Source organism: Sturnus vulgaris, chromosome 4 (assembly GCF_052056855.1).
Source record: "Sturnus vulgaris isolate bStuVul1 chromosome 4, bStuVul1.hap1, whole genome shotgun sequence".
NCBI classification, from domain to species: domain Eukaryota; kingdom Metazoa; phylum Chordata; class Aves; order Passeriformes; family Sturnidae; genus Sturnus; species Sturnus vulgaris.
The window spans coordinates 43,110,696-43,134,053 of record NC_142246.1 but is presented as its reverse complement, the minus strand read 5'-3'; the positions used below and the strand labels follow the sequence as shown (position 1 = coordinate 43,134,053).

The window sequence follows — 23,358 nt, the reverse complement described above, 5'->3', positions numbered from 1 at the left end:
ATAAATTGAAGACTTAAAGGCTTAAATTTCATGGCTTGTGAATATGCCTCTCTTTCTTTTCTTACAATGATATCTCATAAAACGATTCATGATGGCTTTGTAAAGAAAAAGAAAAAGTCAATATTTTTTTTTTCTCCAGGGGAAGCTGCAAGACATTTGTAGATTCCTATAGTCCCTCAGATAAAGGTAAAGGGAAGGGCTTCCTGTCTATAGGCACTTCTTCCAGCCGAAGTCAGAGTGCAACAAAGAGAAGTCCTGCGACCTACAGCCACTCTCAGAAGAAACACAAATGTTCAGTTTACTACAGTAAGCAGAAGCCAAACATAGCAGCTGGCAGTGCCACTGCAGCAGCTGATGAGAAGCAGAATCAGATTGCAGAGAACCAGATCTCAGCACCAAAAAAGGACATTTGCACTGATGATGTCAGTGAGAACTGGGTAACTCTGAAATATGCAAATGGCATAAACATTAACAATAACTTAACTCTTCCAGAAGACTTTCTGGGTGAAGAAGAAAGTACACTGAAAAATACAGTTCTCATTAAAAATACTTCTTCAGAATGTGATCTGAAGGAAGATCTTCAAACATGTATGTTTCCTAAGGAAACTAACCTTAAAGCTTCAGAAAATCTAGTTGAGCTCGAAGAACAGGAGTTCTGTTCTGTGAAGATGTCCAAGAAGCTGCCTGAAAGTCACTTGTCCAGAAATTCACTCCAACAACAGCCAGAACTGCGAGAAATTTCTAGGAAAATTAGTGGTAATTTTTTCTCAAATTCTATCAGTCTAAATTACTAAGTGAAATCTTTTGATGAGTTCACTGTGATCGGGATTTTGTCTTTTGTGGGACAAAGGAATGTGGTATTTCTTATGCATTCACTGTGATTTGTCTGTTTACATTCCTAAGGAAGCAGCTTACATTTGAAGTTGTTTCCTAAATCATAAATTTGCTTGGTTTACAGATTTCAAGCTTGTTGCTGTAGCATTTTAACTGTTAAAATAATGGATGTCATAGATCTGCTTAAAATACACAAATTGCCCTTGTCAGATATCCAGAAGGATCCCAGTTTGCTATTTTCATGTCCATTGAAAATGCGGTGAATCACTTGCTTGAATCACTAAGCAAGCACATTCAGAAGAAGACATTCATAACCTCTTTGATAAAGCCACACACAAAAAAAACCCTAACATCAGGATAATGTGAACTTTTATTGTGTAGGAATCTGCAAATCAGTATTTTCCTTAGTAATTGCATAGCTGTATTTTTTATCTTTTCTGTTTTTGAAATTGTGGGGCTAAGCTGCCTGGGCAGTCTTACCTCTTAGCTTCACAATTCAAAATTTTAAATTTTGAGAAATCAAATGCAGGATAGGAGAATGCATCCTCTGGAAGCTTGACTTTACTGAGACACTTGGCAAAGTAATTGAATGGTGAAAACTGGCATTTGCCAGGACCTCGGGTACTCACATGTTTGTATGCTGGAGAGTAACAGAGCATTCTTTAGAGCTCTGGCAGTCTCCCTTGCCTAGTGTTTCATTCACATGTGCTCCTTCTGCAGTCCTCACGGCTGCCTGATCCAGAGGGGAGATGGTGTCTGACTCAGAGCTGGGATATTGTAGTTGGTTGGTAGGTAACTGTAAAAATCTCAACTGGACAGTTGAGAAGGCCAGTTCAGTTCAGTAAGTGATGACATTTCTCACTCAGAGCAGCTGAGAGCCTCGGCAGCAGATCACTATGGATATAGTGCAACTCTCTGAGGTACCTGGAACCTGTCAGAGGCAAAGTTAATTCTGTCGTGTCCTGTCCTGGCCCAGGCAGGGGAATGTGACTCAGCTGAGCAGCTCAGCTAGTTGTTGAAGCAGGCTTCCTCTTGAAGCCGTCATCTTTTGGACTCTTAGATCAAAATAATTCTTCCTCACAAGCCTCTCAAGTAAAAGAATTTTTAATGTGGAACTCATGCTAAAGAAAGGATGACATCTCTTTGTCTTCACAGTGAATGCAGAGAACCAACCCTGTCTGTACTCTTGTCAAGCACCAAGTAAAGGCTGTTTTTTCTTCCCACTCAGCTTGCAGGGTTTTTTCCTCTGTTTTTTAGCCCACTGTTCTCTAGCTTCAGACTCTACCTTGCAGACCCATTGCTGAGCCCCAAATAGCTCAAATTCAGGTGGGATGAGCAGGACTTGTGTAATCTGTGCATGCACTGGGAGTGGTGTGCTCATGACCATGAACCAACACAAAAGTACTTTTTGCAACTGCTGTAAGAATTTTTACACAGCATTAGCTTTTGATTTTGAAATTTTCGGTGTCATGAACCTAGTTATTAGTCTCCTAGCACCTTGGAAAGCAACACAAGGCTGTTTTTAAAGAAAGGTATGTGGTTATGACTGGGAGCCTCTTCACTTCCCATGTAAACTGTCGTTATTGTTTAATTGTAGGGAATAACCAGCAAGTGCCTCTCAGGAATGAAACAGAAAACTGTGAGACTTTCAAAAAGCAGATCAACCTAAAGCCTTCTGCAGAGAAAGAGATTAATACGGGACCTAAGGAAGAGACTCCATGCTGTGCAAAAGAGGAGATTACTTCTTCTGAGGTTTGTATTGTGATCTTTCTGCTTTTCAAATTTAAAATTATCTTTTTATAGTTTATGTACGTAAATATGCACATGCAGGTATGTATGTGTATGTACAGACTACTATGTCACAGATCTAAAATACTGTAAATCAGTACAGTATGAGTGAATGAGGAACTATGCAGATGTGTTGTCCCACATCCGTTGTGTATTAATGCTGCTTTTTGGAATGGTGAACAGTTTGGGTCAAAATCAAAACAGCCATATCACAGCCAAAGATTGTTACTGTCAGAGCAGGCACAAGCATACTGGAATCTAATGCCGACTATGAGCTACACTAATGACATAGGAACATTCTCTAGAGGGGAGGTGGGCATATCAGCCTTCATTTGTGGGCCTGTGCTCCAAACCCGGGGCTTTGCATCAGAAACTTGCATTTGAGAGCACAGCAGGCAGAAGTCCTTTAGCGGATTGTGAAGTTGCTGAGAAGGATCATTCTTCACCCTGATTTCTGGGTATGATAAACACATCAGACTGCACCTATGTTGCAGGCAGCATAAAACACTAAAAGGACTTAATCAGGCAATTAGTAAACCTGAGAATCTGGATTATGTTTGTATTCTGTCTAATGGATAGAAATCCCATGGCAAAACAGTGTAAGGAAGAATTGCTTACATTGCTTAGAGAATATGTCAGAAAAGACATGGTCTAGTCTTGCTTTGGGAACTGTTACAAACTTCTTTCCATGAGTGGCTGATGGTGCTCAGTTTGTTTCTTGCATTTTTTTAAATTACTAGTATTTGTTGGTAACTGAGTCTGTAATTTCCGCAACTGTAATTCAAATGAATGCCTTCTCCCACCCCCTCCAGCTGCTGAGGAAAGGGAGGATTTATTGCTGCTGAACTTGCACACCAGCTGATCATAAATCTGGCAGATGTTTTTTGTTTTTAGCACATTGGGAATTTAATTGACTGCTTTACTTTTCTCCCTCCGTTTTTTAATTTCCCTGAAAGTCAAGAGCTAGATGCTATGACAGGGAAAATGCTAAGTTTGGGAATTCAAAAATTTCTCTCTCATCATCTCTTGCTGTCGTTGTGGACAGAGTCTTGGAAAGGCTGGTTTAATTGATGATGCTGGAAAGAGGATGTGCTGTGGAAAGCCACTAAATCATGAAATAACTATGCATTTGGGTCAGGTCATTTTGTCCAGAGGAATTTACTTAGAAAAATCCAATGGAATTCACTGACTGAATTAAGTTCATTTATAATGTATGTATTTTTGCCTTTAGCAAGAAGATGCATATAGGAAGAAGAAACCTCAGGAGAAAAAGGAAGGAAATGCACCAAATATTAATTGGAATAGAAATAGAACATCTAGGAAAAATAATAAGAAGAAGAATGCAAATATATCTACAAGGTATGTATTACCTCACCAAATCATGAAGAAACCCAGAGTTGCTGTAATGTTTCTGCAGGTTTGCTTAGTACATTAGGCAGACTTGCTTTATCTATTTAAATAAACACCCTTTAATCCTGGCCCGAGCATTTATTTTTAGGAATGTGGAGTACTAAGTATCACCAGCAAAACAAAAAATTTTAAAATGTTCTATTTGTAAATTTGCATGTATATAGGTGCAGCCCATTATTGCATAGCAGTGGTAACTCTCTGTTAGAGTCTGGAATGTGCTGTCTCTGAAGTTTAGATGATTAGCTTCCTTCCGCTTGTGTATCGTGTGGAGAAGTTCCAGTTGTGTATTCTCTTCAATGAAAAAAGGAAAATAAAATTGTGCTGTACTAATTTTGGAAGACAAATGTGTAGAGATGAGACAGCGGCTTGCATTTTTGCTGTAATGATTAAAAAGGCTAGAGCAGCACTAGATTCTAAAAGAATATTGAGTGAGCACTGTGGAAAGTTACTTTTTTTTCCTCCTGAGCATTGTTTTAATGCATTTTAAAGTCAGTTGTAAATTACTTTTAAATATTTTTTATATGTTTTAAATTTAAGTTGTTTGGATTATTAAAAAATACTAGTTACGAACTGCTACTAGAATAGAAACACTTCTGAGGAGAAAATCCTACTCCTTCCCCTCCCCCAGCCCTTTGAATTAAGGTTACAATCCTACAAAGACTTCACAGACTTAATTTTTTATTGCGAGTGCTTCTGTTGAGGTCAGTGGATTTTAAAAGGAGTTTGTAGATCTGAAAGGGCTGTTATAACTCATTGTACACAAATTTCTATTCATTTTTTGGGAAGTCAGTACATGTGTAAATCTTTGCTGGATGCACACCTTTGTAGGTAGGAAGGATAAAGAACAAGCGGTGAAGTACTGAAGTTCAGTGTCTGTTCCTTAAACCAATTCAGCCGTTCCTACTTTCTGAGTTAAGATGGAACCATTCCATTTCTGCAAAAATTTGACAACTTTTAATCATTTTTCCTTAGTGCTCTCTGATTATGATATTGGATGCAGACATCCCATTTCACTTTTATTAGCAAAAATTTAAGACTGCTTTGGATGTGATTTTAGTCTAGGTATAGTTATGTCAGTGAAATGAACACAGGGCACATTTTTCTTTGTGTCTAGATTTTCATATACTGCTAGACTGTGCTTACCACTGTAATGTCTGATTGCCTTCTGCCGAGTGCATTAGAGAATGGAGTTAAATATGCACGTCATTTTGCCTCTCCTCCTGAGAAGTAGTATGTGTGGTAGGATATTGCATTTTGAGGAAGGTTTTTTAGTTTTCTGTAAAGTTGAAGAATAAGACTCCCAAACCTGTTGCTTCCCCTGCAATTTGCTTTGATAGCTGTGTGAGTTGAAGTGTTTAATGCCTGAAAAGGAAAAATGTAGATAAAATGTAAAATGCAAACATATTTTTTGGGTGTGGTTCTATTAGGGTCGCTGAGCAGAGTGAGTTGAAGCACATGTGCAGTGAATTTGAAAGGCCGGATCTGAGAGTGAATATTGGAATGAAAGCCTGGTGTCCTCAGAGTAACGGGGAAAATTGTAAAGCAGACCAAAAAGCTGGGAGCTTGTCCATACAGGGAGAAAAAGGTATACAATCTTACTTGTCTTACAGTGGGCAAAGAAACACAATGTGGATTTTGTGGCAGTAGAGCATTCCTTACTTGAGAGACCTGTACTTTTCTCCTTTTTGAACCCTGACGCAAAGATGACGGGACTGGTATGATGCAGTATGCTTCTCCATGGGGTTGGTTGGTGATGCAAACCAGAAAATGAATCAGTCTGAAGCAATGATCCATCAGTTCTTGGTGAAGGAAAGACAGACTGCTTTTGTGTTCAAAAGAAAGCCAGTATTAATAACTGAAGCAACTGTATCACTTTTAAAAAACACCACTAGCTTGGGTACTTGTTTCTTGCCTTTCCATCAGGATTTTAATCATCTGTTCTCCCTGACTTCAGGGAAGAGGAGATCTGAAGAAGGATATCAATTTCTATAGGATTGTCCTTTGCATGTCTGATGAGATAATAAAAAAAGAGAATCTATCACTTAAGATTTAATTACTTGCAACATTTTGTCCTTGCTCTTAGTATGCATGTTGCATCCTGGCCTACAGCCAGGATATGTTTGGAGTATTAATATGCATTTCAAAGGACAGTGTGCACTTCCTCTTTCAACCTCTTACCTATAGCAGCACTGTATCCTCACTTGCATTCGTTTTACTAGGATATCATGTGGGTCGGAACCTCCTTGTATTAGGGGCTGATTTAGTTACTGGAGCTACTAGTAAATATTATTCTCTCTCTCATCAGTAAATTCAGAGAATCCATGTAAATTAATGATTCAGATTACTTTTCCCCGACAAAGCCTTCTTAAATGTTGTGTTGATTTTTTGTTTTTTCCCAACTTCTTTAGAAAACTTTTATCAGTGGTCCAAAAAGAAGTGTTTGGAGAAGTTTTGTTCTGATTCAAGCTCAGATTGTGGAAGTTCATCAGGAAGTGTTCGTGCAAGTCGTGGGAGCTGGGGTAGCTGGAGCAGTACCAGCAGTTCAGATGGAGATAAAAAGCCAATGATAACTACCAGGCATTTTCTTCCATCCCGTAAGTTTTGCAAAGAGCATCTCTTCACAGTAGTGGGCAGAGTTTTAGCCTTCCTGCTGAATGGAAAGGCCTGCCAAGGCGTGGGGCACATAACTTGTCTTTTGTAGAGCACCTCTTAGACACACAAAGAGAGATGTAAAGAACTTTGTATTTGACCGGAAGTGCCACAAGTTTCATGGAGATGAAGATGACTGTCAGGCTCCTCAATGAGTAGTATGCACAGTTAGTTGTCATGGAAGGATGGGAGAACTGAGAGTCATTAGCCAAAGCAATTTCTGCCTTCGAGTTTGTTTCATCACATTATCTTTTGTTTTTAAGCATTAAAACTATTTAAGTAATGCACAAATGAGGAATGTGTGAAAGCAGTTCAGATCTCAGGATGCTGGGTTTGGATAGGTGTATTTGAGGCATAAGTAGCCAGAATACCTGAACCACTTAACTAGTGTGAAAAATGGGAGCTGTGGTTCATTACTGCAATTCCCGAATACCTGAATATCACTGAAGTAGTTGAAGCTCACTGCCATAATTATCCAGAGTGATGTGGCGCAAGAAGTAAATTTGAAAGTGCTGAAGTGACACCAGCAAACCCAGCTTTGGGTACCTGCAAAAAGATGGTTTGAATTATTTAAAAATATGCAGAAACTTTCATGTGTATTTCTGTATGTTTAAAACTTTGCATTCCTAAATGATAGTGTGTGATCTGTCTGAACCTGTGATCTGATAGATAACAAATCATGTGTATATGGCTTGAAATTATAATGCCTCTTAAAAAACACAAAATAAATAATTCTAAATTTAGACCTAATTTGATAGTAACTAGGAACCTCTCCATTAAGACTGTGGTAATCACTTCTAAATCATACATGTTAAGACTATGGACCTAGGTAGCATGCCTTGAAATTGATGCAGTTAGTGATAATCCAGTGTGAGAGGAAACTTAACACCATTGATGATTCTGTTCTTGTGTGTGTATGTATTTTCTGTGCATACTTCTTTTTTTAAGGATCTTTGATTTTCACAGTCATTCTTTTCTTTAGGAGAGACTATTTCACAAAATGATTTTCCATCTGAAACTCCTATCACTCTAAATCTGTCTCATAACATCTGCAATACCAGGTAAAAATTGAATCTACAGTTGTAAGTCATTAAAGAAAACACCAACTTGAACTCTTGTCTCAGTTTGATAAAAATACCTACCTGTTATCTTGTAATTTTTTATGATCATCTGATTATACTTAGTAGTTGGAAGAAGAATCTTCTTCAGTACATTAAAATATATAAGCAAATTGATTGTGCTGCAGAAGTACAACAAAAACTTCCAAATGGAAAAAAAATGGAAATTGGTTTTCCACTTTCACTTCTTCCAGATCCTAGCAACTTACTACATTTTCATTACTGCTTAGTTGTATTAAAGTCGTGGTGTTGTTTTTTTTTTAAGGTGGGAATAAGACTTTCAAGTTGATGTTATTCTTTTAATGGGAATAATGTTCTCCTAGTATATGCAGCATGAAAATTGATTCCTCCCTCCCCCACATTCTTTTCTCCCTCTTTACTGTAGTAGAGATAGCATCTACAATTTTTATTATAATGAATCCTCATTTCACTTCTTATTCATCACTCTCTGTTTCAATAGGAGAAATAATCCAGTTCTTTTCCTTTGGGATTCTGGTGCTTGAAAAAGTTTCCTTTTATTAATTTTGACTAGCTTCTTTGATGGGTTTGGATGAATTTCAGATTCATGCTCATGTGTGTCTATGTGTCCTCATGGACATAAAAGTAAACTTACCTGAAAGTTGTTTAAACATTCTAAGAGGTCCTACTGATCTTCATGAACTATAGCTTGTTTCCCAGTTTTAGAGAAGAGCTTTTAGAGAAGAGAGTTGAATTAATTTTCAATAGGTTGATAGTCGGATAATAAAAATGGGGTAATTAAGGTGTATTAATTGTATTCATTTTGCATGTGTGATAATTAGGTGGCTTTTAATTGGGAAAAAAAAGTTTAAAAATTGCACAGTGGTAATTCAGAAATAGGAAATTCAAGTGGGAAAGCAATAACAATCACAATAGTCATTAGAATGTTTTTTACATCTCTATATTTCCTTTGAAATAGTTTGGATTATGAGACTTAAAAAATTAAATTTTCTTTTCATTCAGCAGAGACGTGAACAGCATTCCCCAGTATCCTGAAACCTTATGTCCCAATTTCACTGACATAGCTGCGGATCCTGACAAGAATAAAGGTCAGTATTAACAATTGAAGCTATTTTTTCACACTTTGTCAAGCAGTTTTAGTGGTGTTGCTAATAACGCATGCGCCAACTTGATAGACACATTGTTACTAGAACTTGACTTGCCTCTAAGCAAGTTACCTGCAAAGTTAGCAAATGAAGGCTTAAAACCTTGACAGTTTTTGCTTATAACCTTGATGATTTTTGCTGCATCTTCTCTGTGTGAAGATAGCATTTAGCTTTCAACTCATGTTCTAGGTATTCTTTCTTTTTTTCATCTTCTTGCTTTGCACAGATTAATGTCCAGAAGCAATGCAGCTGGGAGACCAAGAGCACTGCTTGCTGTGTTAAGGTGAAGCTTGGCATCAAATCAAACATGACTGTTTTTCTCTCTAAATTTCCACAGTTGCAACTTGCTCACTTTGAAAGCAATAATGAGCGAGGTTGTGTAGCTGTGGGAAATAGAAAAGCTACAAGACTCTCAGAAAGCTGTGTGAAAGCAAATCTCAGGATGGAGAAATGCGAGAGTGCTGAAGATGCAAGGACAAGAAACAATAGGGCTATGAGCTGTATAGAGATAGGCCTTAGGAAAATATGCTAAGTAAGATAGTAGAAATATGCAAGCTTAATAATGAAGTTTTATCCATTGTTTTAAGCTATTTACAAGCAAGCATTGTTCAAAGCAAGATATACATGCAGCTTTATTAATTGGCCTAAGCAAACACTTGTCAGCTTTTAATATTATGCTATTGGCTAGAAAGTTATTAAAAGACTTTGTAACAAAGAGAACTTCGTCTGCTGTTGTTAAGCAGCTGAAGTTGTTTCCATCTCCCTTGCTTGGGTCTGTAAAATGAGGCTGATGATTGTGATGGAATAAAGCTTCAAGACAGCTGCTCCAGCAGTCCTGTCGTGTTGCTTGTGTACATATATATGTAAATATGAGAGAAAAAAATACCCCAGGAAACCAACAAGTAGCACTGTTAAAATTTTTGAGTTTTCGTTGTTTGTATCTCAGAGGGAAGTAATATTAGGCTTTTGAGTGGGATTCATAAAAGGCATCATCCTGCATGGTGAGCTGAAGTTTGAAAGCTAGTCAGAACACGTTTTTTTGGGCAGCAGCATTTCCTGTCCTTCTGCTGATAGGATATAAATGCTGATTAACCTTCTTCCATGGTAGCAATATTAATATGTATCATGTGAAATAATGAAATAGAGCCAACTTTGCAATCATTGTCTCATGAACGCTGATCATTGGACTTTTGCTTTACTTCAGCTGCCAGTTCTCATAGAGTTGATAGGAACCAAATATCTGTGGGCAGTCAGGACACTCATTCCATGAAGAGCAGCACAATGCATATCTGCCCTAGGGGCTATACACAGCATTTAATGAGTTCACAAATTGTCTGGTCGGGAATGGCTCCAGTCTATCAGAAACCTGACCCTGTTCCTGCTGTATTTGTATCACTGGACTTCAGAGATGGTTACTGACTGAGAGGTGGGGACAAGGAGGCCAGTGGGGATTGCATCCCTGCTGTCTGTCCTGGAAGTGTGGAAGTGTGCCACCTTGGCACTGGCAGCTGAACACGTAAGGACCCTCAGTAGGAATTTCTTGCCCCTTTTTGTTGAATTCCAGTTTCTCAGTTCAACTCTTAAATATATCTTTTTTTTAAAAAAAGGAATTTTGAGATGCGCTTAAAGACAGGCCTTCATCGCCAAAAAAAATTACTTAGTAACTTTGGATTTTTTTCGTCTAGCAGACAGTCCTTATTTGGGATCTGAGAATAAAGTTGTCAGTGTGACAGAATCTGCGGAGTCTGCTTCCTGTTACTCTGCGTTTCATTCCCCTTTCCTTTTTTAGGTCTTTACCCAACAGGAGACTTGTGGCCTGCCCAGCCAGTCTGCGTGACAAACAGTTTGAACTACAACCTTGAGAATAATATACCGTGCATGATTCAAGAAACCCCCTCTGTCCACAACAGGCAAGTTATGTTTTGTGTAAAAGGTACAGACAATGCTTTGTTTAGGCTTCTATAATGCAGAGGACTGTACTTTACTCAGAATATTTGTAAAGGCAGATGATAGTTAAAATAAAAGGCTTTCTGCCACTTCAGTCTTAGTTCTAGTTGTTAATGCTCTTCCATGAGTACATCATGATTAATTTTACTAAGACAAATTCACTGCTGTCCCTGCTCATGTGTAGATATTCTAGAACTTTTTTCAAATTTAATTAAATACTTTTTGGAAAGATATTGATTCCTTTCACTTCTTTTGCAGGCAGAGGGCCTGGCTTTGGAACCTTGCTAAATGCATAGCTTGTGTATGCCACATGGTGTGTTATGCAGTATGTACTTAGTTAAATGGCAGGAACAGACATTGTTATAAAGACAAATATTCCAGTATGAAGGTGGTTTAGGGATACAAGTTGGTATGTTTCAAGTTCTGTGGATATTTGGGTTGATCTTTCTGTAGAAATGAACTTGATTAATTCTTGTATTTTACGCTGCTCACACAGCAAATTTTAGTAATGAAAGATGTGCACAAACTAGTGAGCAGAAATACTCTGCCACTACACAGCAGTGAGAGGTTCAAGTTGTATCCTGTCATCCAAAATAATGGGAGAAGGATGTGGGGGTCCTTGTGCACAACAAGCTGTCCCTGAGCCAGCACCTTCCTTGTGGCCAGGAAGTTCTGTGGTATCCTCAGGTACATTAGGAAGAGCAATTCCAGCAGGGCAAGGGAGGTGATCCTGCCCCTCTGCTCAGCCCTGATGTGGCACCTCTGTAGCACTGTGTCCAGTTCTGGACTCCACAGTCAGTGCAGCAGAGATAGGGAGCTCCTGGAGCATGTCCAGAAAAGAGCTACAAAGTTGTTTAATGGTCTGGAACATCTCTTACAAGGAAAGGCTGAGGCAGCTGGGCCTCGAGAAGAGTTCAGCCTCGAGAAGAGAAGACTGAGAGGGGATCTCATCAATGTCTGTCAGTATCTGCAAGGGAGGGTGTCAAGAGGATGGAGCCAGGCTCTGCTCGGTGGTGCCAAACAATAGGACAAGAGGCAGTGGGCAGAAACTGAGGCACAGGAAATTCTATCTGAATATGAGGAAGAACTTCTTTACTGTGCAGGTGACAGCACACCAGAATAGATGATGTAGAGAGGATGTGGAGTCTCCCTCACTGGAGATATTCAGGAACTGTCTGGCCACAGTCTAGTGCCATGTGCTCTGGGATGGCCTTGCTTGAGCAGGGAGGCTGGACCAGATGACCCACTGTGGTCCCTTCCAGCCATACCCATTCTGCGACTGCTTTCATGTACCTATCTCGATTTGGACTTCACATGCAAAAATGCATGCACATCCATACAATTATTTATTGATCTTTAGTACTGATAACTTAAGATAGCTGCTTGGCTGAACAGTGAAATTGAAGTAGGGCAGCTTCATATGAAATCCTTTTATATGCCTACCTTGTACAGACTAGATCCAGAGTTGGACTACTTCAAACTTGCTGCATAGCAGGGCCTGTTTTACTGCTGACGTGTCTTCAGGAATACTTTCGAAAAAATGTTTTTGAAATTCTGAAATTATTTCAATTAAAGAAGTGTAACCCCTAGAAATCTATGTGTAGCTTAGAAAATGCACTGTTTCACAGAACTTTAGCACATTTGGTTGGGAAAATAGAAATCTCCATTTTAATTGCTATTCTCAAGCATTCAAATGTATTATGTCTTCTGCCACCTCAAATCACATTATCCATGATTGTGGGGAAGAAGTACTGTTATTTTCTTTTTATGGGGAAGAAAGTTGAACCCTGTTAGGCATTGCAGGATTCTGGTAGCATCATTAAAAGTTCATTTTCTCAGAGGAAAAAGAGCTCTGTGAGAGAAATTGCTGTGATTTATGTAGTGGCAAAATTGACAAGTGGAATGTGAAAAGCCTTTTGATCAGTTACAGGCATTTTGCATCCAACAGTTTTACATTAAATAAGTATTTCCAAATAATTTTCAGAAGTTCTGCAATTGTTTCTGACTGCAGATTTTTCTTTTTCTTGAGACAGCTTCATTGACTGGAATGCAGCTTGTGACAGCCAGTTTTCCAACATGTATTGTCCACTCGAGATGAATGAATATGGTACTTTCCCAGAAGGTAAGATGAAATAAAGCTTAATTATCACAGAGTATGGTTATTTTCCTCTCACCTTTTATGGAACAAAAGGCTGAGCTGGTTTATACACACACATGGGTGTTCATAGCTTAAGTGGATTTCATGTTTTCCAGCTGAGTGCTCTGTAGTAATAAACAATGACTGCATGTGGTGGATGAGAAGATTGGCCTTTGTAAAGAGTTATTAAGCCTGAAAAGGCAGTATGCAGGACTCTCAGAGGGAATAGAGAGAAATGCTTGTTCCTACAGTATTAAACATATCTTTGTACAATCTTTGTTTCCCCTCTGGCAGGCTTCTGCCTTCCAGTGTGTGAAATACAAGGCCTCTTGTGACCAGTCTTTCCTGACTAGAGTTTCTTGGCTTAGAAAGCACGCTGGCAGCATTCTAGAATTCTTTAGCATTACCTACCTAAGTAATAATTAAAGGTCAGACTGCAGTATCCCCAGGCTGATCCCTTGGGTGCTTAGAGTTGAGACATGGTGGTGGTAAGGCCTGGGGAGGTTCTACCATGCACAATCAAATAAAGACTCTGCTCTCCAGTAGAGGGATTGCCAAGTCTTTATTCTGTCCTCATGATAACAATTTATTAGAGAATCTCTAATACAGACTGGTAGTCCTGTTAACAGAAATTGATACGCTTCGCTGCTGTGCTACCCTGACACTGTGTGAAGTCACTGAAGGATTAGGTCAGTCCCAGCCTGGGTCACTCTCAATAAGATTCAGCATTCCTCCACCGAAATGTTAGTAGTGTTTTATGTTGCAAAAGCCTTAGTTTGTCTTCCTGATTTTATAAATTGCAGAAAACATGAACTACCCTAGTGGCTTCCCAGGTACTACAGCAGTGCAGAATACAGCCTTCATTGACCAGAACTGTCCCTCCACCTGGAATGCTGCTCCCAGCATGCCACCTGCCTGGGAGCCTGCCAGTTATGTCAACTCCACAGTGAGTATTGTCACTGTGAGGCACTGCCTTTGCGTGCTCCTTGAAAGCCTTCCTAGTGTATTCCTGTCTTTTCCCAATCTGTTGCTTGCATGTTTTTCATGAATCTTCTAAGTAGCCTGATGTATGTGTTTAGTGCTGGCATTGGTAGCCCAGGTTTTCCCTAACTGTTTGTCAAGGATGTTACTGACCTTGTCTGCAAAATTTTAAGATGATCCTTTTGTCTGAAAATGGACTAAAATCATCTTACATATGGAAAAACATTTTGGGCTTATGTAGTCTACTGAGACTTTTTTTCTATCAAAATCAATGTGTCCAGTTGAGAGTAAAACCCAAAAAGTGCTGACAGCAAAACCCAGAGCGATTTGAAAATTGAAGAGCTGAATGGACAGCTGCTCTCAGTGACTTTGACAGAGGGGTTTTTTTGTAGGAAATCCCAGTGATTTAAGATGGATTTGTGCAGATTTCAGAATCCTGACTTTTACCTGTTGTACTCCAGACTAGTCATATTTATGTCGTCCCATAGTGCAGTGTAGTAACTTCAGTTCAAGGTGGTCTCTAATTGTAACCGTCTTCTCTTCTGCTCATATTTCAAAATCCTCTATTTTAGAATTTTGATTTTTTTTTCCTTTGCTGTAGGTTTATTTTGAATAAAACTAAACAAATAAAGCAAGAAATATTTTCAACTGTAAAGATGAAAATCTTCTGTGTTAAACAGTGGCAAAGCTGGTAGAAGACTTTTTCCTAAAATAAACATGGCTTTATTTCATATTTTATCCAGGAATGCCAGGAAACACAGAAGGTAGAGATTGGAAAACGCATTAGATAATTCAGTTCATTTCCCTGGAGAGCTTTTCTCCACAATACATTTCAATGTTTCATTCAGTTTTAAAAGTCCAAGATTTCCATGACCTTTGCTGAGAGATTTCCCTGCAGACTAACACATCTAGCTCTCCAGGAAGTTCTTTATAAGCTTTCAAAATTTTCTAACTAAATTCCCTAGCTTCCAATTATAGTCTTATTTTTCACACTGAATATCTCTTTCTGCTCCCAGCATGCACAGTCTTTCTGGACTGACACATACTTCAGCCCTTTTCTTGTCATTTCTAGGCGCCCTTCTCTTTTAATTTTAACTCTCAAAGTACGCATGGTGATCTTTGTGTGTCTTCTATTTCTCTTCTATTTTCCTCAACAGTCTGACCAGAACTGAGTAGTATATTGTTGTTAGAGTATTATCTGTGACATGCAGGGAGGAGCTCATGTGGCTTCATTCAGTGAAGGGACTCTAAACACACACACGAATTAATTCTGCTGTAATATTTTTGGCAGCCATGTTTCTTTGTAAACTTCTGTGTAATTTTCTACTTGTGGATTTCTTGAGTTTCTGTATAAATACTGCTTCCTCCTTCCCATTTAGTACTTAGCATTTCCAGATTTTCTTTGGCAAATCGTCCATGTTTCAGTTTCCCATGCTGGTTTTATCTTGCTCTGCAGCCCTACCTCTCAAGCACCCGAAGCTTGTCTCCAATGTCTGGACTTTTTGGTTCCATCTGGGCACCTCAGAGTGATGTTTATGAAAGCTGCTGCCCCATCAGTGCCACGACTCAACATTCAACCCATGTCGAGAACCAGGCAGTTATGTGTAAGCAGGAATACTATCCGAGGTTTAACCCTTTCCGTGCCTACATGAACTTGGACATATGGACTACAGCAGCCAATCGAAATGCAAATTTCCCACTTTCAAGGGACTCGGGTTATTGTGGAAACGTGTGAAAGAAATTTGATTAAAAAATGTGAATAAAGATGCTTGCAATTTTGATTACTAGAGTAAGCTGGTTGCTGAATAGATTACAATGTTGGTGAATATTTTGGCACTTTTATATTGAAAATAAATTTTTTTTACTGAAGTCTGAGCATTCAGTGCATTTTAAAAAGCACAGCATACTCAGGATGCTGTTATTATCAGGTGAAGGCTATAAATTTAAAATTCAAATTTTTTATTGTGATTAAGACAGTATTAGTCCGTAAGAGCACCCATGCACCTGTACTGCACATGTTCCTTCTGAAGTTTACATTCTGTGGTATAAACTAGGAGTGGTTTAGCAGTTGTAGGTAGAAACTTAGGCCCATAAGTGATTGCATCTGTACTAAATAGTAACTGGGGACCTATCTATTGATGCAGATCAGAGAGTTTCCAAATGGTGCTACTTCTAGTGCTGGTATAGTTGTTCATTGGTGCAGACTTCTGGCAGTAGGAAAAAAGCTGAATTGTGGCTTGTTTATCTGGGTTCAAAATGCAGGCTGTCACTTGGACAGTGTTGTGCTTGTGCTGTGTGGGTGAGTGCACATTTCTTCCAGGAACTTTTCTTCCTGAGTGAGTGACTCCTGGAATTTTTTGTTTTTATTTTTAGCCTTCATGTTCCAGTAGCATTTTCAGTGCATTTCATTGCACCTGTTTAAAATGCCAAAACTTGGACTGAAATAAATATTTCTTTAAGAGCAGAATTCACACCACTCTCCAAAACAGAATGATAGTGTGCTGGCTTATGTCAGGAGACTTAAAACTCTGTAGTGGGAAAGGTAGCTGAGGAAGTGCTGCCACCCATGCCAGGACTCAGGCCATCATGCAAGGCGTCTCTGCTTACCCTTCTTGGTAGAGCCTTTTCTTCTGCATGGCAGAGTGTGTCTGGACATCAAAAGAAGGGGGAGGCATCCCTTAGGTTCAGAGATGTCCGTGGGACAAGGGCATTTGTCAGGCCTGAAGAGAGTGAAGGTGGATCCAGTAGCAGCCTTGTACAACATTCTTGCTTTAAGAAGAGCCATAGACGTGGCAGAACCAAATTCTGTGTTGTGGTGGCTACAGGCATTATGGCAAGTGGCAGTGGTCATGAATTGCCACATGGGAGGTTGAACATGAGGAAGAATGACTTCCCATGGAGGGTGATGCTGCAGGAGAAACAGGTACCTCAACAGGTGAACAGAACTCTGCTTCATATTCATGGCATGGCTGAATGAAGTCACATGTGACCTGCTGTAGTGGAGGTGGTACGTCCTCCTCATGAGAGGTCAGACTGGAGACCACCAGGGACCAGACACTATTTTGAGGATTCTGCGAGCTTGAGCAGAGTCCTTACTTTTTGCTACTTTATTTCCTCTTGCCCCTTGCTCACAGAGTGACGGGAAAACAAGAGCTCTGTTTGACAATAAGAAATCAAGAATTTATTTGTTTTTATTCAAAGGCAGAGCAGGAAAGGCATGCAAGGCTACTCAGTAATCTGAGCTTTCAGACCTAAATTTTGGCTAGTGTCACCACATTGCGGAGCTATCAGACCAGCTCCTTTATCTTGCTGGTTTCATCCAGAAATGCCATCCCAGGGCTTGAAATATTTTAGTAGAAACAGTGCATTTCTGCAAAAGGTTTGTTTCAGTAAATCAGCATTTCCTGCAAAATAAGCTTTGTTGAAAGTTATCCTGCCAGCTACGGTTCCACGTGTGTTTGGCTTAGCTCAGAAGGTAGTCAGGGACTGGTTTGGAAACTCAAAAGCTGCTGCATTTAGATTCTCTAATTGCTTATGTGGAAGGTGCTACAAAGCCTTCCTTTGGTTTCAATGTCAGAAAAATGGAATCATCACTGAATGCTTCTCTGAACTGTGGTGTTTTAATTGCTTGATCAGGAATTAACACCTGGAGTCTACAGCTGCTTTCCATGATGTGTTGTGCTGGGCAAGAATCTGTTTGACTTGAGTTTAATCGTAAGTGCTTGTGATTCTGAAGGAAAGTTCACGTATTCCTATGAACTTTGATGCTCCTGAAAATGGTACTAAGCCATGAGAAGTAGTCATAACCGCTCACATGCTTTCTGTGCACCTCTTGCCTATGGTAGGAGACTTCAGGAGGAACAGAGTGGGAGTATAAACACAATAAATACAGATTTTTAAAAAAAGTGATCCTTTGGTTTGAAATGGAATGAAGTTCTTTATTCCCTGGATAATGCATGCATGGATTTTGGATAAAAAGGCACAGAAGAGAGGAGAGGACATGGAAAGCTGGGCCTCAAAACATTGCAGAGTTCTGGTAGGCACTGAGTCCCTGTTTTAAGTAAAGTGTATGTTCTAAACAGAGTCACTGGAAAAGAGAGGGAAAAGTATGCAATAAACCAAGCAAAGGCACTGGAGAATTCAGGGAGAGCAAAACCAGATAGAAATGTTTGGAAGAGAAGACCTGTGTGAAAAATTTGGTCAGACTTGTTAAAAGTGCCAACAAAAGACAAGGGGAATGAGCCACACAGAGCTTGAGAAATACTGCTAAGAAAGGAAACAATCATTCCCTTTAATCAAACCAGAACAGATCAAGAAGTTATTTCCCCAGGAGCTGTATAGTATTAGGCAAAGTTTTTCATATAACTTTTCATAACAACAATGAAAGAATGTAACAAGCTCATTAAGGTTACTAGAAATAATTGCTGCCATCAGGAGACATCTGTAGCTTAATTAGCAATCCACTTGAATGCAAATAGGTTTGGGTTCAGTTAAAAATCATTCCTCCTACAGTAAAGGGAGAGATGAAATAAATAATTGCTTTGTACCAAAGTGATTATAATTCTGCTGGAGTGAACTGGAGAGGCTGCTCCAAAGACATCTCATTGTCATGAACAAAGTAATTTCTAACTTCTTGCCTTGTGCCTGTAGCAGCATTGGGAGCTTCATTGATCATTGATCTCTCTGAAACTGGTACCATTTTAAGAGAAGTCAGCAAAAGTTGTTCTTGGTTAACCAAAGAAATGCTTAAAATTTGAAAGGGGAGACCAAAAATACAAGTATAAAAGAGCAGTAGCTTGCACAATTCACTAGTAGGGCTGATGACAGAGTGGGGGGGAAAATCCCTGTGGGTGCAGTTCTAAGCATTCAGCATTGACTTCTGTCACCATATAAATACTACATAGTCTCCGGGCACTGACTGTTTTCCCAAGAAGAGAACTGCTTTCTGCTCCCACCAGGTTTCTGACTTCTTATACGCATATTGAGAACTAGGGATACCACATTATCACTGTCCTTGGTTTTCACAGGGTATAATTGGCCAAGCCTGCCTGGTTGGGCCAGTATTTCCATTACGGAGCCAGAGAACATTCCTGGCATATTTCCTGGAGTTTGTTGGTACTGGGAAACAGCACTTGGACAAAGCCAGAATCTATGGCAGGGTGTTTGCCTGCTCTAGCCTTGCTGGGCTGCAGCATTAGAGCTGCAGGAAGGGTAGCATCCAACACAGCTTCCTTGTAGGAGAGGGGCACTGCTGTGGCTGGGACACTTTGTTGGTAGGTGGGGCTGGTGTTGAGCTTGCTGCTGCAAAGGAGGGATTTGGAGAGCCCAGCAGCCTGGCTGCCACCAGTCTGGCCTGGGAGCCTGGTTTGACCTCCATGGGAGCAGCAAATGGGCTAGATCAAGCTGCAAGTACCGCCTGGGAGGTTCAGAGCTGCGATGACAGTGCTGTCCCCAAGGCAGGCTCAGATGGGGAGCACTGTCGTTGCTTGCTCACCTGTGTTTGTCACAAGCACCGTGGCAATTGGCAGATCTGTCCTACAGCTCCTGCAGCTGGACCTGGGCATGCAGGACTGTTCCAGCTGCTCGAAGAAGCAATGACCAGCAAGCAACAATGCTGGCAGAATGAGCCTAAAAGCTTTGAGGACAGGTGAGAGATCTGATTGCCCGGGGGGCGGATAAATTCATTGGAGAATTAACCTTCTGAAGAGACCGGAAGGGGAGGAAGCAAGGGAGGTTTCCACCATCTACACTAGGGCTGGCAGTGCCTGCATCTCCACCACTGTACTTCTTTCTGCCTCTGGAGAAGCCTCGGTGATTTCTGGGAAGTCATGGCCTTCGAAGCACCGCAGCTTCCTGCAGAGCCGTCCTATCAGGTGTGCTCCTGGCTGGTATTTACAGTGGTAGGCTGGATGTTGCTTTATGCCATTTGTTTTCTTTCCTTTCATCCTTGTGAAACACCCATTGTTTATTTTTCCGAGTCACTGAGTCACATCCGTATGCTTACGCCCTTTTCACATACTTGCTTTGTTTTCAGCACTTACTGGAAAAAGTGCACAGTGGCACTTCCCTGTCACCATGGGCATGTTTTACTTCTGCCTTTGATTGCTCCGTACTGTTGCTTAGTCTCTCTGACCACTTCTATGCAGAAAAAGGTTCAAGGCAGGACTTCTCACGTCCTCTTTTGCAACGCGTTTGGGTACAGCAAAGGCTCACTGTCTCCCTAGGACTGCTGTGTTGTCTGGCCCTACTCTGTCCCTATGGCAATGCAATACTCACCCTGCCTTTCTGATGTACATTGGTGTCTCAGTGGGACACCTGGTGTTGTTTGGGGCAGTTGCCTCGCCTGCACTGGAAGAGGCTTTGCTGGGCAAGTTCTAGCAATGCTTCCTGTCTCTGCAAGCTGAGGGATGCAAAGGGGTGAAAGAGAATGGGTGAGCTCTGCTCTGCCCCTTTGTGATCAAGTGACAGAACAGAGCAGGGAGAAAGGATTTATTGTCCCAGTCCTACAAGGTGGTATTGCAACTGAGATACTGGGGGCTTGCACCCACCTCTGCAGCTCATTACTAATGTATGGACATAGGCACTCCCAGCCTGGTGCAAGCTGAATCTTACTGTTCCTCCATCTCTAGAGTGGGTTTCCCTGCAAAATCTGTCTGTGCCAGCTTGACAAAAACACCTCCTTTGTAACTGTGAGTCCCACACTGTGCAGCTCGCTTTTTCTGCTCTGCTATATTTCATTTCCTACTGAGTTCTTCGGCAATAACAGCAGCACAATCCCTCAAACATCTTCTACCCCCGAGGTCGCTCTGAAGGATTTTTCCCCTGCTTGTATGTAGGAGTTACTCTCTGGGCTGTTGGGGATTTTAGCAGCCTTGTTTAGAGGTGATTAAGGTCTGGGTGATTCCACATGACCCCCTGCACCTCTCTGCAGATTTTATTGCTTGGAGGCTCCCAGCAACCTGCACACACAGGAACCATGATGGCTTGCAATGCAGGACCTGCCCAGTGTACAAACTAGCCAGATGAACTTCTCTGGCTGTTGTGGACTAGCTTCTCATCTAGCATGAGATGGTGATATAGTCACTGTCAGCTAAATTGCCAGCAGCCCAGCTTGGCTTGCAGCTGAGTGCATGTGTACACATCTCTTGAAAGGACAATGCCGGCCTCATGAGTGACCAAAAAGGCTCCATCCTCTTCAATAACGTCAGCTCTTGTGCAGGGAGTTTAAGAAGGCAACAAATCATACCCATGACTGTCCCTGCCATGCTCTGGGTTATGACTGCTGTACCCATGGGTTGACAGGCCATGCTAGACCTCTTCTCCAACCACTCTGGAAAAATGCTCCATTTGTTAGGAGCCATTTGGTTTTAATTTTGACTGAATGTACAATTTTTGAAGGGAAGTTAATACTTTCACACATCTTTGTAAGCACAGAGCCTTTGCCTGGACCCTGCTCCAGCTCTCAGAGACAGCAACATGGAAGGTGGGCTGCCTTCCCTGGGCTGGGCGTCAGCAGGTGCTATTTCAGTATTAGAAATAATATTCAATAGCATTGCAGGGCTATTTCAAAATTGTAAATTACCTCCCCTCCTTCTCATGCAATGCTAGGGTGGTGCAGCAGTGCACTTGTCCAGCAGTGCCTTACAAGAACCTGCTACTATGGCTGGTTCTGATTTAGTGAGAAAAATGTTTCACTTCATTCGCAGAATATAGCCTTGTTAGATGAAAGGTGATTTGCAGTGCGGTGTAGGAAATGTTGAACAATGCAAACCAGATGTTGAAGATAAGGGAAGCTTGCAGAAATGTCAGTTAATGCTGTATCATTCCCATCACTCTCCTCAGACCTGTGAGGCAGTGGAGCTTATTGCTCTCTACTCAGCTGCATTTGTATGAGAAATGCAGCATACCAGCAGTGTTTTTCCAGCTACTTGCAGGCAGGCTGGCTCATTCTGCCTCCTGTCCATCTCATGATGGCACATGTACGTCCTGGACAGGGTGCATGGCACTTGTGAGGGAATGGAAAATGACCTCATTGCTGCCCTGTTTCCAAACCACAGTGGGAAGCCCTTGCCCCTCCTTGACTTCCCCCACGCTTCTCAGCCACGCAACCCACAGTCTGTGGCATGAATGGCTTCTGAAGTTCAGTGGCAGGTTCGTATTGATCAGCTCTTTCCAGAGCTGCCTGCAGGTTGATCAGTTCCTCTGCAGATAAGCAAGCAGCTGTTAACCAGAGGAGATGCCAGCTCTACTTCTGTTCGTAAAAGCCTCTACTTAATCCCAGATTGTCTTTCTCCTTCGGTTACTAGCCTTCAGTTAGGCACCTTCCAGTGCCTTAGTGTTGGCTAAGGACATGGGGCATTCACTGTGTTTGATTTCAGGCTCTCCTTGTTAGCACTGTGTACAGCTTGTGCATTTGCCAAATGTCTTAGCATACCAAGTTTCAATTTTTCCCATCTGTATGTCCTTGGCATGCACTGCACTTTCCAGGGCTGCTAGAAATCAGACCATAGGTGTCTTTTGCTTAATCGAGGCTCAGCTGTCTAATTTCCCCACACTGGGCCTCTGGTGAGCACAGATGTGGCTGAGCAATTTTCTCCTGACACTTTGCTATCACTTTAACCACTCACAAATCACAGCAAGTCCAGCTGGTTTCCCTCTTCCTGCTTGTAGGGCTTGCTTTTGCTTTTGATTGCAGTCTGGAACATCACAGCTCAACGTGGCCTGGCCTGAGCCATCTGTGGCTTGCAAGGTGGGATGCTCCTGATGGCAAGCAGAAACCCAGGACACGAAGGCCTGATGGAAATGCTCAGGGGTGGACAGCCTGCTGAGCTCACAGTGACACAAACTTTTTCTGTCTGTAAGTGCTTCTGCCTTCCGAGTGAAGTTCACAGGCAATATTATGAGTTTCTCTTGTAGTAGCTGAACTTCATGACCCAATTTGATACCCTACATCAATGTGCAACTTGTGATTGCACTCAATTCACAATAGCATTAAGGAGAGATATCTTTGTGCCTTTTATAGATGACCTGCATTTTCACTGTTTGGTGGAGGGTTTGTTTGAATTTTTTAAAGAAAATAACTGTTCTATTTATTTGAAAGGTTTTTAGTTCCATTTATTTGAAAGGTTTTTAGTAACAATTCTGTTTAAGTACTGATAAATTACAGTTGAGGACCAAATAATGGCTTATACAACTGCTTCACAATCTTTAAGTGAATATAAAATATTTGTTTATTCTTTTTTATTAGTTTCCTTAGTAAAATGTAAGCCTGGGTGCATCTTCCAGAATGCTTGACATGACTGATGCTCAGTAAACTGCAGGTTTGATTTTGCTTGCAAGAATTTCATGTGCCATTTCCTGTAATAGAGAA

General features: G+C 40.9%; 1 protein-coding gene across 4 annotated transcripts in view; it reads left to right on the top strand.

Annotated features, from left to right (window-relative positions):
• TMEM131L (transmembrane 131 like) overlaps nucleotides 1–15,857 on the top strand; it is a 78,702-nt gene extending 62,845 nt beyond the window's left edge. For 3 of the 4 annotated variants that reach the window (XM_014890306.2, XM_014890308.2, XM_088163687.1), the window contains 11 exons: nucleotides 140–756; nucleotides 2,432–2,586; nucleotides 3,854–3,981; nucleotides 5,460–5,617; nucleotides 6,441–6,626; nucleotides 7,664–7,742; nucleotides 8,781–8,866; nucleotides 10,713–10,833; nucleotides 12,904–12,992; nucleotides 13,811–13,953; nucleotides 15,445–15,857. In XM_014890306.2, the coding sequence (XP_014745792.1) occupies nucleotides 140–756; nucleotides 2,432–2,586; nucleotides 3,854–3,981; nucleotides 5,460–5,617; nucleotides 6,441–6,626; nucleotides 7,664–7,742; nucleotides 8,781–8,866; nucleotides 10,713–10,833; nucleotides 12,904–12,992; nucleotides 13,811–13,953; nucleotides 15,445–15,723 (2,041 nt within the window). In that variant the 3' untranslated portion in view covers nucleotides 15,724–15,857. The remainder of the gene's footprint in view (nucleotides 1–139; nucleotides 757–2,431; nucleotides 2,587–3,853; nucleotides 3,982–5,459; nucleotides 5,618–6,440; nucleotides 6,627–7,663; nucleotides 7,743–8,780; nucleotides 8,867–10,712; nucleotides 10,834–12,903; nucleotides 12,993–13,810; nucleotides 13,954–15,444) is intronic. The other variant, XM_014890304.2, reaches the window with a different exon arrangement.
• The last annotated feature ends 7,501 nt before the right edge of the window (nucleotides 15,858–23,358 follow it).